General features: G+C 41.4%; 1 protein-coding gene across 1 annotated transcript; it reads right to left on the bottom strand.

Moving 5' to 3' along the window:
* Window positions 1–1,023: 1,023 nt before the first annotated feature.
* On the bottom strand, window positions 1,024–15,352 carry ZRSR2 (zinc finger (CCCH type), RNA-binding motif and serine/arginine rich 2). Its single transcript, XM_010137239.1, has 10 exons — window positions 15,333–15,352; window positions 14,239–14,318; window positions 14,007–14,106; window positions 13,596–13,704; window positions 10,524–10,562; window positions 8,549–8,664; window positions 4,929–5,142; window positions 2,638–2,693; window positions 2,358–2,467; window positions 1,024–1,756 (listed from the first exon to the last, which is right to left on the bottom strand). The coding sequence occupies exons 1-10, from the start codon at window positions 15,350–15,352 to the stop codon at window positions 1,275–1,277; spliced, it is 1,326 nt and encodes a 441-aa protein (XP_010135541.1). The 3' UTR covers window positions 1,024–1,274.
* Between the last annotated feature and the right edge of the window lie 195 nt (window positions 15,353–15,547).

The raw sequence follows: 15,547 nt of genomic DNA, 5'->3' as shown, positions 1-15,547 counted from the left end.
TTCTTTGGAGAGGCTAAGGAGAGGGAGCTACCTATCTCTGCAGACCGTTGAGGGCACCTGCACCTTCAGGGCCACAAACTGCTCTCTCCAAGCATCTAAAGATGCCTAGGTGCCCAAGTTAAATACCTGAAGTTAAGCAGTGTGAAGTACAGTCCAGCCAGCAGCACAAATCTTTCATTTAAAAGTAAATAAATATTTGTAAGGATTTACCTAATTACAGAGACTTTGCTGATACAGCTGTCATTTCAAAAAGGTTTTGTCCTCATCATTTTTACGGACCCTCCTCTCCGCCTCAGCAGTAGGGAAGCGAGGCAGTCGGGTGCTTAAACTGTTTGTAAAATAAGCCTGAGAGGCCTTTAAGTCAAGTCCTTCCCTCCCCAAACCCCAAGTACTATTTCTTTAGCCCCTCTGCAACCATCTTACGCCTTCACTGCTATATACCCATCTTCAGTTGCCCCACGTACACTCCTCCACCACGCCATCCCTGGTTAGGCAGGTTGTTTTCAACTACAAATGGCATGCAACCAAGAGGTATGCGAAGTATTTTCTATCCTCACTCAAAGATTACAAGTGCACGGTCTCCACTCGTACTTGGGGATTAAGGTACTGAATAAATTGACTGTTCTTCTGTGTACTTCCTAGGTGGTCTTAGCCTACTGCAATCCCTGCAGGCAATTAGCTCAGCAGCTCAGTCAGGGGAGAGAGAAAAATCCAACACTTATGACCACAAAGCTCCTACTGGGTAAGTATTGTACAAACAGTGATGTCTTTTAGATCCCTCTTCTCCAACCCATAACATGATTATATTTACTCTGTCTAGAAAGAGATTTCCCGTAAACAGATGGAAAATATTATGAATGTCAGTGTCCTACAGAGACTTCGATTTGCTGTATGCTGTGGTGTGAATTCACAGCACGCTGGCTGTTCTGTACTAACTCCTCACAGGGACAGGAAACACTTCACACACACACAACACAGAAATAAGCATATACCAAATAAGCTTTACTTCTCCTCCTGTTTGTACTCGGTGTGCATCCCGGTGTCGCAGCAGTTCAGAGGGACAGAGTAGCCAGGGTACTTGACATTCACACCTTATATAGTTCTTAAGCTTTTTCCGAAGCTTAGCACACAATGATCTAGGTTCCTTTACTAGGAAGAAACATTTTTATGTGCAAGAATACTTTATTTGAAACTCGAATGTATCTGGTGCCCTACTGGAAAGATTTCTTTGCCAGCTCTACGTTTGATCAATTAGCAATCTCTAAAAGTAATTCTCACTTTGTTTTGGGAGTTTCACTATTTTTTCCTCTGCTGCTCGATCTCTTTTTACCCCTGCTCCTGGATCGAGAAGAACTTCGACTTCTGCTCCTACTGCGTGTTCGACTATGACTTCTACTGCGACTGCGACCTCTCCTCTTTCTCTCCCTGCTGCGAGACCGCCTCCTTTCTCGACTTCTTGACCTTCCGGATCGGCGCCTTCTCTTGTTTTTGCGACGATTCTTTTTTCTCTCAGATTCTCCATTTCTCCGGTAAGAATGATCTGGGCTTGGGCTGCCCCTTCTCCTTGACCGGCTGTAATAGTCATCACGATGGCTTGTTCTGTTTCTCCTCTCAGAGTTTTTAGACAACTGATTAGTCCGTTCAGGAGAAATACGTATATCTCTGTTGGCCTCCCAAAACTCATTGTTTGGATTTTTGAACACGTGAAGGAAGTTGCAGTGTTTCCCTCTTGGACACTTCTGCCTTTCAAATAAGCCTGCAACAGATTAGGGTTTGCTTTTTTACGAAAGGGACCTGTTAAAACCTCTTTCTTCATTGTGTACCTATTAATAAACAGAATTTTGCTGCTGCAAACAGAAACCCATGCATCTGAACACCCATCAATATAATGTGCGCAAGATTCAGTTTCAGTATGTACTTTTCCTGCAGTTAACTTTTTAACAGCTGTGAAAGTTTCAGCTTAAAATAATTTTCATAATTTCACTACCTTAATCTAAGAATGTAAATACAGGTAAGTTAAACATGACAGTAGCTGCTAAGAGCTGTTGATGGTCCAGAAAATGCTGCTCTTTTTTGAAGAGATAAGTTAGTACTTTATCACTTTATTATGTCCAAAGCTAGGATCCCAACTTTCTTTACAAGTCCAAGGTAAATTCAGACACTTAGGTGGTATAGTATGAATATTCCCTTTCTTTCCTACATCTTCAGAAGCAAGTTAGCTTATTTGTCTTCCAAACAGAAATGAACTACAACTTGAGGCGGATCTGAAAGCTACAGGCTAATTCCCTTTTTTTGCTCCCATAAGTGTTCTTTTCGTAACAGACACATTCTCTTTTCCAAGTGTGTATGTGACTCACCACATATAGCAGTTTTCCACCTTGTCACAGGACAAAATTCACAATGAAGCTGTCGTCCTGCGTACCATCGTCCACTGAATAGAGCAAGAGCTGCCTGGCAGTCCTTCTCCCTTTAGAAAGTAAAAACGACACACACCATGTTATCACACAATCACTCGTCACTTACCAGTTTTAGTCTCCTGTTACAGTACAAGAACGAACCACTTGGATTATACAAACAGCGTTCGTTACTGGACTTCAGAGTTTAGTTCTAAAACTTAGAAAGATTGAGAGTACTTACGACTGGTACTGGACGTACACATTTCCTCTCAGGTGAGGCTCGTAGTTGCAGCTGACCTAAAGGGATGGAAAGGTCAAGTTAGCACAGGGGAAGGTTATGCTATACAGCCGCTCACACGTGCCGAGATGGCAGCCGTTCCGATTTATGACAGTGCAGCAGTATGAACTTATGTATGATTTTTTTCCGAACACTTAGTTTTAGACAAAACAAAACAAAAGCCCTCCTGGCTTACATCTCAGTGTTTCTAGCATTATGCTCTGACTAACTCTGCGACCTCTGTTTCACTTAGTCCACAAGACAGCTAGTACTCAACTGTCCTGCACTTGTCTGGGCCAAACCTACTGTGCAACAACATAATCCTGCTCTGAAAACAATTAGTAGTATCCTCATGTGGAAATGTGAGATTCATTATGGCAAGAGAATCTACAGAGCAATTTATCTTCACAGCATTCCTGTGAGATGGGTTAAAAAAGCTGAAATCACTAGCTTTCACTGTACAGTTCTGAAACACCTTTTTTGTAATGATTTAGGATCTCAAAAATAAACCATTTAACTTCCAAAAACCTTTTATAAAAGATTCCATGACAGGTAGGGCCAAGCAGGCTAGAACTCGGTGCTCCAGGGCGGAACTGTGAACTCAGCCTCTTTTGCCCCCAGGCGTCTCCTGACATCCCCACCAAAAGCGGCAAGCAGCTCTTTTAATCACTGAACCCTGACTGACCCTCAGAGAATACCCTTCTGTGCACGGGATTAGGCAAGAGCTTCAGACACAACAACAAAGCACTTGTATAAATTAAAAACTGCAGAATAAGCAGTCAAATTATTTGAGATAAACAACATCAACACAAGAACAAGAGAGAATGACTTTGGGTGAGGGAAGAAAGTGTGTTTTGTCAGGATCTGCCAGACTCTGGAGTAGCTTCCCAGAAAGAACAGCAAGAATAAAACCTTGGACTACCTTGGAAGGGGAAGTCAGCTGGAAGAGGGGTGTGTTTAACCTGATTTTAAATGGTAGCAGAGACGCAGATCAATCACAGTTAAGGTCCCTGCAGCTGACACGTGATTCCTGAGCATCTCTAATATAATGAACGTGCCCATGAGAATCGTATTACAGCTGCACGATTGCTTCAGAATTCCAGAAGAAACAGCACGCTAAAAGCTCTTAGCACAGCTGCATATAGCAACGATACAAAGTCGAGGATCTGAGTTTGATGGTGAAACAGCATTTCAATCTGTGCTGCCTTAGGAATCTACATCCCGTCTTCTAGGATGGAGCACAGCTTGCTAATATCCCATGAGTCAAAATCTGGACAGGATGCCACTCCAAACAAGTGAAGGTTTCTTACCTACAAAGTTCATTATATAACCACTGAAAATTCACTTTTTCCACTTTGCTCTTGCTTGAAATGCTAATGCCACCTCAGTTCTGAAGCAGCTGTCAGCAGATGGAAACAAAAGGAGAAAAGGCACGGTGTGCCTCCTGGCGATTGCAGGAGAACACTCGGGAATGGTGAGTATAAAGGGACGCTGCAGTAGATTCTCCTACAATGAGACTGCATCATCCGAGGTGCGTATTTTGGGGCAAGTGGGACTGTTAACACACACCATTCATCTCCGAGGACTCCATTTACAGGTCCCTCTTTTTCCCCCACAAGAAATCACAATATAAGTGGGAGAAATTCAGTACAAAACACCCAGCCAACAAAGCACACAAACTAAGGATGGATGACAAATATCAACGTCACTTACGTAACTTATGTTTTTGTAATTCCTCCCGCTGAAATACCTGCTGCCTTTTCAATTCATTGTAATTTGATTTTATGTTATCCAGCCAGTTCTAATATGACGTTGTTTGGGTGTATATTCCAAGTACATTTTATATCCCCACTATGTAATTCCTTAGGCACAAATACAATAGCCCAGATATATTTATGTTGTCTAACAGTATTAGTGGACCCTCTGGAGTTTATCACAGGCTAAGTAAACAAGGGACTGAGGTGAGCGGACTGTTGAGCAGTACGAATAACTTGCAATACAAAAGCACGAACTGTTATAACAGTTCAGGTGAATGGGAGAGAGGATTCACCTGGAGTAAGACAACGCTCTGTAACAGCAGTGGCAAGTTTACAGGTGACAAGGGAGATGCAGTTTGCTGTAACGATACTGTGGAGTTCTCTCATGTACGCGGGCTTTAACTAGGGCATGCTGGACAGAATTCCTGTTGAGGCTCATACAAGGCACTGTGTGGTGTGCGTTACACATTTAACAAGCTACTGCACTCAAATGCGTACCTTGAACTGAACAACCTTTCCCACATTCTGAAACTCGGGGAGCACGTCTTCGTAGAACTCCAGGAACTGCTGGTAGGTCTCCTCATCACTGTACTCAAGACTTGCGTCCGTGTCATAGTCATCTCTCCGGCACTGCTCCATGCCAAAAGTAATGAACATCCCTCGGACGAGTAGTGTCTTACTAGATGTTGGATAGTTATGCTTGCGAGAACACCTGGACATTTGTAGTGAGGAAAGAAAAGCAGAAAGATCAGCACTTTCAGCAGAAGAGGCACTCGCTGAAACTTCACTTTGAGTAACAGCTATTACAGAAGAAAATCCATTAGTGGACGATCAACATATTTCAACCATTGAAACCAATCTTCTGGCAGTGAGTTTGCATATAAGCTTAATGCTTTCTGCCACGCATAAATACATTCTTGCTTAAAAAAAAAGTATGCCTGCAAAAGCTATAGACACCAGTAACATCACAGGAGCTAGATGTCTTTTAGGCTACAGGGTTAAATGCATTCCTCATTCCTAAAGGGCTTTATAGAAGGACTACTGACAATTTTTAAGGCACTTTAAAGCAAATCCCTGCTCTTCTTTTTGGAAACTGAAAAACTTTTACTGAAGTTCTCATTATGTGGGGGTGGGAAGAGGCAGTGAGGGAAGGAGAGCATGTTTAGACCTGAAGCTGGTATTTTTCCACTTCTGGAAATGATTCTTCTAAGTCAGTCTTATCTTAATCTGCATCTTCTTGGCAGCCACGGAAGCATTAGATCTCCCTCCCCATCCATCATACTGAGGCTGCCTCCCCCACACGCCAAAATACAGTTCTCCCCTACAGACCTCTGGATTCGCTAAGAACATTAACGCTAGCCTCCATGTTTATTTCACGGTGCTTTACCATCTCCGTTTCAAACACTCCCCCAAGCAACTGGGTCGTGCACTCTCCAACCCATCTCTCCTTTTCGTGACACGATCAGAAAAACAGTCAGACTAGTCTACTCTCTTTATGTAGCACCAGCAAAGCACAGACAAATTGGAGGGAGGTCAGGTCTTGAAACAGTCAATCACAACCTAGACTTCAGATAGGAAGTTTCTTTCTGCATCCAGTCAGTCAGGAATAGACTCTCACTTTGTTGTTGACAGCTCAGACTTCAAAAAAACAACCAACAAAACCCAAACTCCAAACCCCAAACTAAAACCGGAGACAATGATTTTGATTTTTTTTTTTTTTTTACATTTTAGAAGCTGCCTCATTTCACTGTTGTATTGGAGTGATAGAACTCAATATTGTCTGCACACAAAATGAATGTAACACGTGACAGAACAAAAGGAACCTCCAGGAAAATGAATGACCCCAAAATCCAGTATTACTACAAAATATTAGGGTTTGAATTACTGCGAAATTAGTAACAGTGAACTCAGCCAACCTTAGCTTCTTCAAAACACAGTCAGCTTTGGCAAGATTCAACTATTATTTTACTGATAAACTTGGCTCTCTGTTTTTCACTGCTGTAGTCCACTTCAGCTCCTAACCCATTCTTCTAGTCCTTACCCTAGCCTTACCTCAGTCCTTCAACTTACAGTCAACACCAGAGGTTAAAATGACCAGAATATGAAGGAAGCAGGTATGTGAGGAGGAGGAAGGAAGATGAAGGAGAGGTAGCTGAGATCAACAAGTACTGGTGAGAGAGGAAGGGCAGAATATGATGTTTCTTATTTATCAAGGCTATTCATAGTGCAAAGCAAAACTGGTTTTTATGCAACCCGTAATTAATCCAAGGAGGTTACCTCCATAAACTACCACTGAAACTACCGCAAAAATTACAAAGAACTAAAATCTGAAAAGCAAAACTGCTGTCTGCAGTGAAATAGCTGGCCAAAGTTTTATTTAGGAATTCAACGCGTATTTCAGAATAGAAAAAAGATGAGCACTTGAGGCTTCCATGGAGTTGAATTATCACATAATTATCCACAACATACATCAGACTAAAAGAAACTACTTCTGGGATAAAGAAAACGGCAATAGCTGGACTCCACATGTTTCAATGATACAAGTTAATAAAACAGCCTTATTAATTCAGGCTGAAGATTCACGTAAAAAGTACCAGTCTTTCCCTGCTGAGCTATTGTTGCTCCGTAATACACACAAAAACACAGGGATCTTCTAGCCAGATGCTGCATTTGGGTCATCATGTTTAATGGTCACTGATGAACCTGTGATCCATTTATACTTTTAGCTTTCTCTACATCCTCTGGCAACAAGTTTTGCCATTTGTTCCATATAAGAAAGTACTTCTTTTTCTTTCAAAAAAAAAAAAAGCTGGTAAACACTCAAGAGAAAACGAATTAAACTGTTTCATAATAAAAGCAAATAATCCTTCCCATCCAAGTTAAACTTTCATAATAAAAGCAAATAATCCTTCCCATCCAAATTAAACTGTTTCATAATAAAAGCAAATAATCCTTCCCATCCTACTCGTGATTTCAGTGTTCATCCACCACAGCCCTCTTCCATCATCTCCCTGAAAGTAACATCCAAACTAATTAGCCACTCTTCCTACAGAAGCTGTTCCTCACCTCTGATCCTCTTGTTGTCCTTCCTATATTTCCCTTCCAATATAGGGCACCCATAACAGTAAACTAAAATCAAGAATGAACATGTAGCACATTTAAACAGTTTACAGACAGGAGAATTCTGGAAGCTACACAACAGATTTCCCAGCTCTGCAGATGTCACCTAACTTGCTGTAGTCCATTTAAGATTTGATTTTATTTTTTACGTGATGCAGCACATGCAAATTAGACAAGATTTAAAAAACAACATCTGACATATCAGGCCTGTACTAATAACAGAAATTTTGTCTGAGTATACGTAGCTCGCTCTCAAAGTAATGCCTCCTATTTATGTTGTATTTCCATGGAAACTACGACAGATACAAAGAACACAATGACACTGTTAGACAGAGCAAATTCTCAGCTACAAAACACTTACTTTTCAACAGTCTCCACTTTCACCAGTGATGAACAAGAGCCTGCATGCCAGGCTCATAAAAATCTGCACTGGTGGAGCGGACCCACCACCACCGTCGCCTCTGCTGAAATGCGCCACCCACCCCCTCACTGTGCCGTCACCCACTGCTTGGTCTCCACGAATGTTCAGCAGCATTGATGAGTGTCAGTGGGTGCAATTTTCCCACATGGAGGAACTCAGTTACACACTCTGCTTCATACGCACTGCCACGTCAGAGGCCATGCTGTCAGACTGTCCCTCTGCTGCCGTCTGTCACATGGCAACAGGATTTAATGGTGGTAAGGTTCAACCTTTACTGCCACACCACCACCATGTGCCTCTGATGTTGAGGGCCAACAAAAGAGAATAGCAGGCAGCGCTTTCGGAGTGGCCCTCCTATCTGTGCCCTCCTCCGTGTCAGAGCTAGGGAAAAGTCAATGTCACCAGGATGCACCATCACTAATACGCCATAACAATAAGCGGTTCAATTCCAGTCAGGCAACGCTTTTGCTCTCAATTATCAGTAACAAAACCACATTCAAATACGTTCAAAGTAATTAGTTGCTTCCCTGCCACGTCTCCAAAACACTTCAGTGCTGTTAAATATTCAATTGATTACCTGTCTCCAAATCGGCAGGAACCTGTTTTAATATAGAATGGGCAATTTGCTCTGTCCTTCTCTGTTCCTATATTCTCTGGGGGCTCCGGGTTATGCCAGGTCACACCATTCTCCAGCTGTAGAAAAACCATTAAAATACACGTAAGTCAGAAAAGAATGAAGAAATATAGTGTGAAAACAAAACTACCAATTAAATCCATATGCAATTATGAGCACCATGTTACTACAAGGCAAGGTGAACCTATTTTAAGCATTGTTTTATAAAGTTGCCCAGTGCCTTGGGTCTCTGGTGATGGAAACCTCTTTTCTGGATATTGGTTCAGTTTCAAGAACCTGTTTTAAGAACAGGTCTATATTCATGATTTTTTTTAACAAAACAAAACAAAAACAAACAAAAAAAAAGAAACTGGATGCTTTCTTTTGCTAAAGGAAAAGCATCTTAAGATTTTACAACCAAAAGAGTTGCAACATATTTGCTCCTCAAACAGCAATTTCATTTGTTATCCACAGGAATTACAAATATTGGGACAGGTTCTTTCCATGCAACTCTGCCCGTTACATACTTCACACCAGTACCCGCTGAGCAGCACTTCATACACCCGGCAGACAGAGAGCTAAGACCATTTACTCATTCATCTCTGCAACAGCTCAAAGCCAGGTAGAGGTATCATTATTACTTTTTATGCAGCTAGAAAAGGCTAAAATAAAAGTAACCTACCAAAGGCCAGAATTACAAAAAAAAAATGAAATTCATCGTTAGTTAGCACTGGAAGTAAAAGCCTCCCTACTGATCATCTCGGGCCATTAACTTTTCTATAATTAAAAATGGGATTATCAAGTTGCAAACCTTCCCTGACCACAAAAAAAGGACACATTTTAAAAAGAGAATTTTCATTTTGTAACCAAAAGATCTGTAAAGCTGACTAGCCTAAGTTCTCATTTAAAATCAAATGAAAACTCTGTTCATTTACAAGCAGCATTTGACCCTGCTACCTGTTCTGTTCATGACTCCCAGCCATAATTTTCGTTCAACACAACAGCACCGTCACTTCAACACTAAGTAACTGAAACCTGAATTGACACTATAATGAAATTTCTAACATACCACACCTCTGCCTATTTCTTTGCAGAAATGGCTAATAGATCTCAAACTCTGGGCAGGTAGTAGCCCAGAGCATTTTTCTACCCATATTATGAAATAAGAGTTAGATTTCCTACCTAAAGAATGGTTTAAGCCTAATTTGGAACGGAATGCAACTCTGATGTAGCTATGGAAATCAACATACAATGGGTTAACTAGGTTAAAACTTAATCTTCAGATTCATGCAATGGTTTAAGCAGAGAAGAAATCTTCAGAAGTTTAACCATGTGACAGGAAAAAAAAGCCAAATGATTCTTTAAGGCAACAGGAAAGATTGAGTTAATCCTCCCTAAGATTCAAACGAAAACTGTCTTCTTTACTACACACTGACAGCTTGAGATCCGTGCTCTCCCAGGCACCTCGGCAGTCAGCTTCTCTCTCCCCCATCTTTTTATTTTTATTCTTTTCCTTAAGGATCTGTGCCCTCCTCTACTGCGGAATCCTTTTATGTAGAGCCTGCCATCTGCTTAAAAAGACAAATTTGTCTTGCTACCCAGAAGGACTGACAGATTTATTTAGAATTCTAATTCGCAAATAAACCATCATGCATAGTGTTTTTTTAACAGCACACAGCAGTATTTCCAGATTCATTTTGACTCAGATCTCCTGAACAAGGACACGCATGCACAACTGCACTGCCACCAACCAGCCAGAAATACGCTTAATTATGTTCCACCCAGTAAATAGTTGTTTACAGCTCATGCGAGCCACTACATACTACATTTATTCAGACCATTATGTTCCTGAGAGCAGATGGACACCATGCTAGAAGGCAAACACTGGACAGAAATTAAATTACTGTTGAGTTCTTTTTCAAAAAGTCTCCGAGCATACCTGGCTTTCGGCTTGATCCAGCATCCTCTGTACAGCTGCCTATAAATGGTGCAAACACAGGACTAGTGAGGACAGGCAAAACATCTGGTTTCTTTAGTTAAGAACCTAATGTACCATACTGAATGATTATGCATAACAAAAGCTCGATGGGGTTTGCTTTAAAGTTCTACTTTTGCTCCGGAGCAATTCATGTACTACCAAAGCCGTTAAAGGATACATCAGACAAGACCCTCATGCAGATGATATTCTACTCTAAATGCCAGGCAAATTAAATATATCTCCTGCTCTAGTACTCGGTCTGGTTACAGTTAAGTTCATAATCATTTAGCTGCACTATACTTTTCAACTTAGAACGTTCTGTGTAACACATAGAAAAACACATTGCTTAGTGAGTCTGTGAAAGCAAAGCATGTAACTGCTAAGAAACTTTAAGAAGTTCACTGCGTTTAGCCTTTCAAATACAGGAAAACAGTAAGGATATTCTTCCCCTTCCTTCTTCTAAGTCGGCTGAGTAAGACAATAAAGTTACTCTTCAAAACTGGCTGGAAATTAGTTCTCACAAATCGCTCCAGGAAGTTCCAAGAAAAAAAAAGACATCTAAACATAACCAATACCAGAAAATGTGCTAGCATTGTTCTAACTTGGAAGAGAACTAATTGAATTTAAAAAAGAGGAACAGCAAATAAAAATTTAAAAAATTCAATCCAAGATGAGGACCCAGACAGCATCTGGTATTAATCATCAAGTATGTCAAATATTATCTACCCTAGTAAAGAAATACAAACCAACCAACCAAGAAAAAAAAAAAAAAACCAAACCCCACCAAACCAGAAAAATCTATTTTATTATCTTAGGAAGGAAAAAAACCATATTTTTAGAAACAGTAAGTCAGAATTTGAATAGACTGCTGTTTCAAGAGACAGGCCAAATGAATTGAAAAGCTTTCTGCTGCAGAAACAGTGGCTCTCCTCCCAGCTGGGTACTCAGTTTGCTTCCGAGTGCCTGTCAGTGCCCTCTATGAGCCAGTTTAACTCACTAAACTGTTAAAATAGTAATCCAGAAAAAAACCCCTAACGAACTAAAACCAAACAAACCCACAGAAAAGAAATTGGCTTCCATCTAGTTCAGGAAACCAAATTAGCCCACTGAGGGCTTAAGCAAACCCAGACACAAGGAGAGGGAAGGAACAAAATCCCACCGCTACCATGGTTCAAGTCTCTTGGAACTCTGTCTCAACCTTAAATAAAGGACGAGACCATCCTTTTCTCTCCCTGCTCTGCGAAGAGAGAAACGGACACAACACAGGAAGAAGACAGGAAATACAACAACTGCTGTCCTTTTTCATTCCTCATGCAAGCGTTAGATATTCAGTGACGCAACCCACTACTAAATGCAAGAGACAAGACTCTGCTCACGTCTCTGTTCCTGCTGTGGCTAACAGGCACAGCAGCGACACAGTCATTTCACTGACTGGAATCTTTCGCAGTTCTGGAGAAGCTATGACTGGATCCTAGAGAGCTGCGATCACCCTTCACTGGCGATAGGCCAGTCCTCTCACTTCTGCACAGGACATCTTACATCCAGGCCATTCAAATTCTAAAACTTAAGAAGAACGTATTGTCAACAGAAATGTTATCAAGGACTAGTATCTTCATTATTATTTTTTTTTCCACCCGAGGAGCTCTGAAAAAAAGATACGTCCTGATGGATGAGTCAGGTAAAGAAGAGCTGTAATACATCGTTCGATTAAGAAGCGTGTTAAGGAACAGCAGCAATGTAATTACATATTCCATATCCTCAGTGGACATTTTCTCAACGCTGACTGTGTTCAGCTGGGACATTATAAGCAAAGATTATCTTTAACTCGTGATGCAGAAAGCGCACATAGCAGTACCTGCATTCACAGCGGGCCTTTGTCATTAACTGAGGTAAAAATGACCTGCTATTAACAACTGGATGTGTTAAAACTAGTTACCCTTTCAGGTTTATGGATTCACTAGATCCTCTGTAACAGTGAATAATAGTGTCAGGAATTTGGACAGAATGGAGAGAAGTAACTAACACATTTGTATGTTTGCTAACTACAATAAAAAAACCTCTTCAACACGCATGGACTGATGCATCTGATAACGTAAGAGGATATGGAACATGTTTATCCTCCCACTGCAAGGAATCACCTCTCTCTCTCTCTTCTCCTGTTGCTTCTGCTGTGCTACTTCTCTCTCTTTCCTTTGCTGCTCTTCCCATTCTTCTTTGATCTTCCTCTTTACGATTTAAAAAAAAAATTAAAAACATTATTTAATGAAACAAATGCTTTATTATCAGTCAAATTCAAAACTATCGTGCTGCGTTACAGCTCCTGAAATGCTGTGTCCAGTTTTGGTCCCCGCTATACCAAACAGATAGGGACAGGCTGCAGAAGGTCCAGGGGAGGATCACAAAGGTGAGCAAAGGGCTGGGAAGCGGCCGTATGAGGAATGGCTGAGAGAACTGGGATTGTTCAGCCTGGAGAAAAGGCGGCTCAGGGGAGACCTTGTCACCACGTTCCAGAATTTAAAGGGTGGCTACATAGGAGATGGAGACTCTGTTTTTACAAGGAGCCACATGGGAAAGACTAGGGGTCACGGGTACAAGTTACTCCTGGGGAGATTTCAGCTGGACACAAGAGGAAATATTTCACGAGAACAATCAGCCATTAGAATAATCTTCCCAGGAAGTGGTAGAGTGCCCAAAATCAGATACTTGGAAGGTTCCACTGGACAGAGTGCTGGGCCATCTTACCTAGTCTGTGCTTTTCCCAAGAAAGGTTGGATCAGATGATGCTACCTTCCAACCTGGTGTTCTAAGACTGCTTGACCATTAAGTTTTTGTCCTCTCATGAGCAACTAAACCTTTGGACAAAAACACTTTTAATTTTTTTTTCCTTTTTGGTTTAGAACTGAAGAAAGAAGAGCTTATGCTTTCAAACATACCAACATCGAGAAAACTGGGCCCACTACAGAACAGTACAAGATACTACACTAAGCCTACCCTGCTGCCAGATACAACTGTAACCCTCAGTTTATACATCACCTCTTCTTCTTCTTGAAGCTTTCTTGCAGCCTCTTCTTTTTCTTTCTTAAGCTTAAACTCTTCTTGGGCCTTTTCTTCTCTCAGCAACCACTGCTCATGTAGTTTTTGTCTACCAAGGAAACCAGAGAGCACGTAGACAAAAGTTAATGAGTACCCGTAACTGATGCAATTGTCATGTATACAGTTCGAATTTATAAGTTCAGCGATAACTACAGCTTATCTAATCTTCTTTAAAAGGGAAAATTCCATAGGAATCGTTCGGGCTTTAGAGAAAAACTATGTAGCCTGAAATACACAAAAAGGAAAAAAAGGGATCTGTTTCACAGAATATATTGAAACTTTTCAAACTATCAAACTGGAATTGAGTACAAACATAGCTACTGCATATATGGTATTTTCGAGGTTTTTCACCTTTCTGCCTCAAGTTTTTTTTCTTCTTCATCGTCATCATCATCCTCTTCCAGTTCTTCCTCTTCCTCCTCAGACACCGATTCATCCTTTTCTGTAGCTTCTGAGAGAAAAACATGAAACAATGCATCTAAATAACTGGATGTTACAGTCAGGAAAGATATACAAAATTAGATCCTTTTAAAAAACAAAATGAATCACTACTAGTTCCACTGACAATACAAAACTCAGTTACCTGAGTCTCTGAGCTTGGCAAGTGCCTGCCGCTTTTTTTTTCGTTTTTCTTTCTTCAAAATAGCTCTGTATTTTTGGTGGCTGAAGATAAGAGAAAATTATTTATGTTAAAACAGCCAAACACAGGATTTTTATTGCCATACATGCACTCAATTTACATCAGCAGTAAACTGTGCAGTAAACCGCACAAACTGCAAAATTATCAGTTCTTCATAAGAAAGAGTAACTCTACAGGAACATCTGACGTGAGAAAGAAATCTTCTGCCATGTCATTACTGCTGCATGTGGACAGCAGGAACAATCACATTCGGACACAACACACAGGGTCTCATCCTCCTTGAGCTCTGCAGTGCTTGTTGTTATCAATCACCAACTCCATGAAATCTCCCTTAGTTTCTGAAAATTGGTCACTAGGTAAGATTAGGTAGAAAAACTTCAGGATCTCCTACCCTGTAATTCTGGCACACCTTTCAGAGCATCGTGTTCTTCGTCTCTGTTACAGGGTATGAAATTTTAAGTCCCTTCCCTTCTCCCTTCGTATTCTCTGTATAGACATCAAAAGCACGCTTGACAACCACCACAGATAATGCCCACGTCTATTCTCCTACTACTGAAGCTTGGCCAGACTCATGCTTGCTTCACCCTCTGCTCTGGAAGGCTTTCCTTATGGTTAAAAACCCTCTTAGTATGTGAAAGCCTTTCGTAGCAACCCCCTTTCTGTCGTTTTTCACGTTAGCTCTCTTTGTTCTAGCCAGTTCGTAATGGAAAAATAGGAGGGAGGGATGATCTTCAACTCCTGCCATTCTGCCTCGACAAATCTTGACGGGAGATCAAAATCTTCCCATTTTGGAGCATGTAATTTTAAAAGATGCCATAGGTTTAACTCAGACAGCCAAAACCTCACCCACATCACTAACCCTTGCATCCAGGGTTACTCACAACTTCACCATCTGTACACCTGTGCATGTCACCAGTAACACCGTGGCGGTTACTCCAGCAGCAGAGTTCTTGCCCTCAAAGACCAACGCCTGACTGCATGCAATGAGCCTTCTGCCTTTGATGAAGCAAGCCCGGTGGCTTCTCCTGTAATGTCACCTGCCTGACATGAATCTCATCTGCCCAGCAGATGTCTAGGGCTGACAAGTGACGAAACCTCCTTCCCAGTTCCCAGGCTTTCTTAGGTGCTCTTGAAGTCCAAGGGAGGAAGAGAGAGAGCAACTCTCCCCACTCCGGGGCCACAGCAGCACATCACAAGGTGGGCAGACAGCTGAAGCCCAAGGAGCAGCGGCACCCTAGCTGCCTCAGGGCTG

This window comes from Buceros rhinoceros, unplaced genomic scaffold, assembly GCF_000710305.1.
Source record: "Buceros rhinoceros silvestris isolate BGI_N320 unplaced genomic scaffold, ASM71030v1 scaffold22085, whole genome shotgun sequence".
In the NCBI taxonomy this organism is placed as follows: Eukaryota; Metazoa; Chordata; class Aves; order Bucerotiformes; family Bucerotidae; genus Buceros; species Buceros rhinoceros.
Note: the sequence above shows the minus strand (reverse complement) of the source record. Positions and strands in the feature narration are given on the sequence as shown.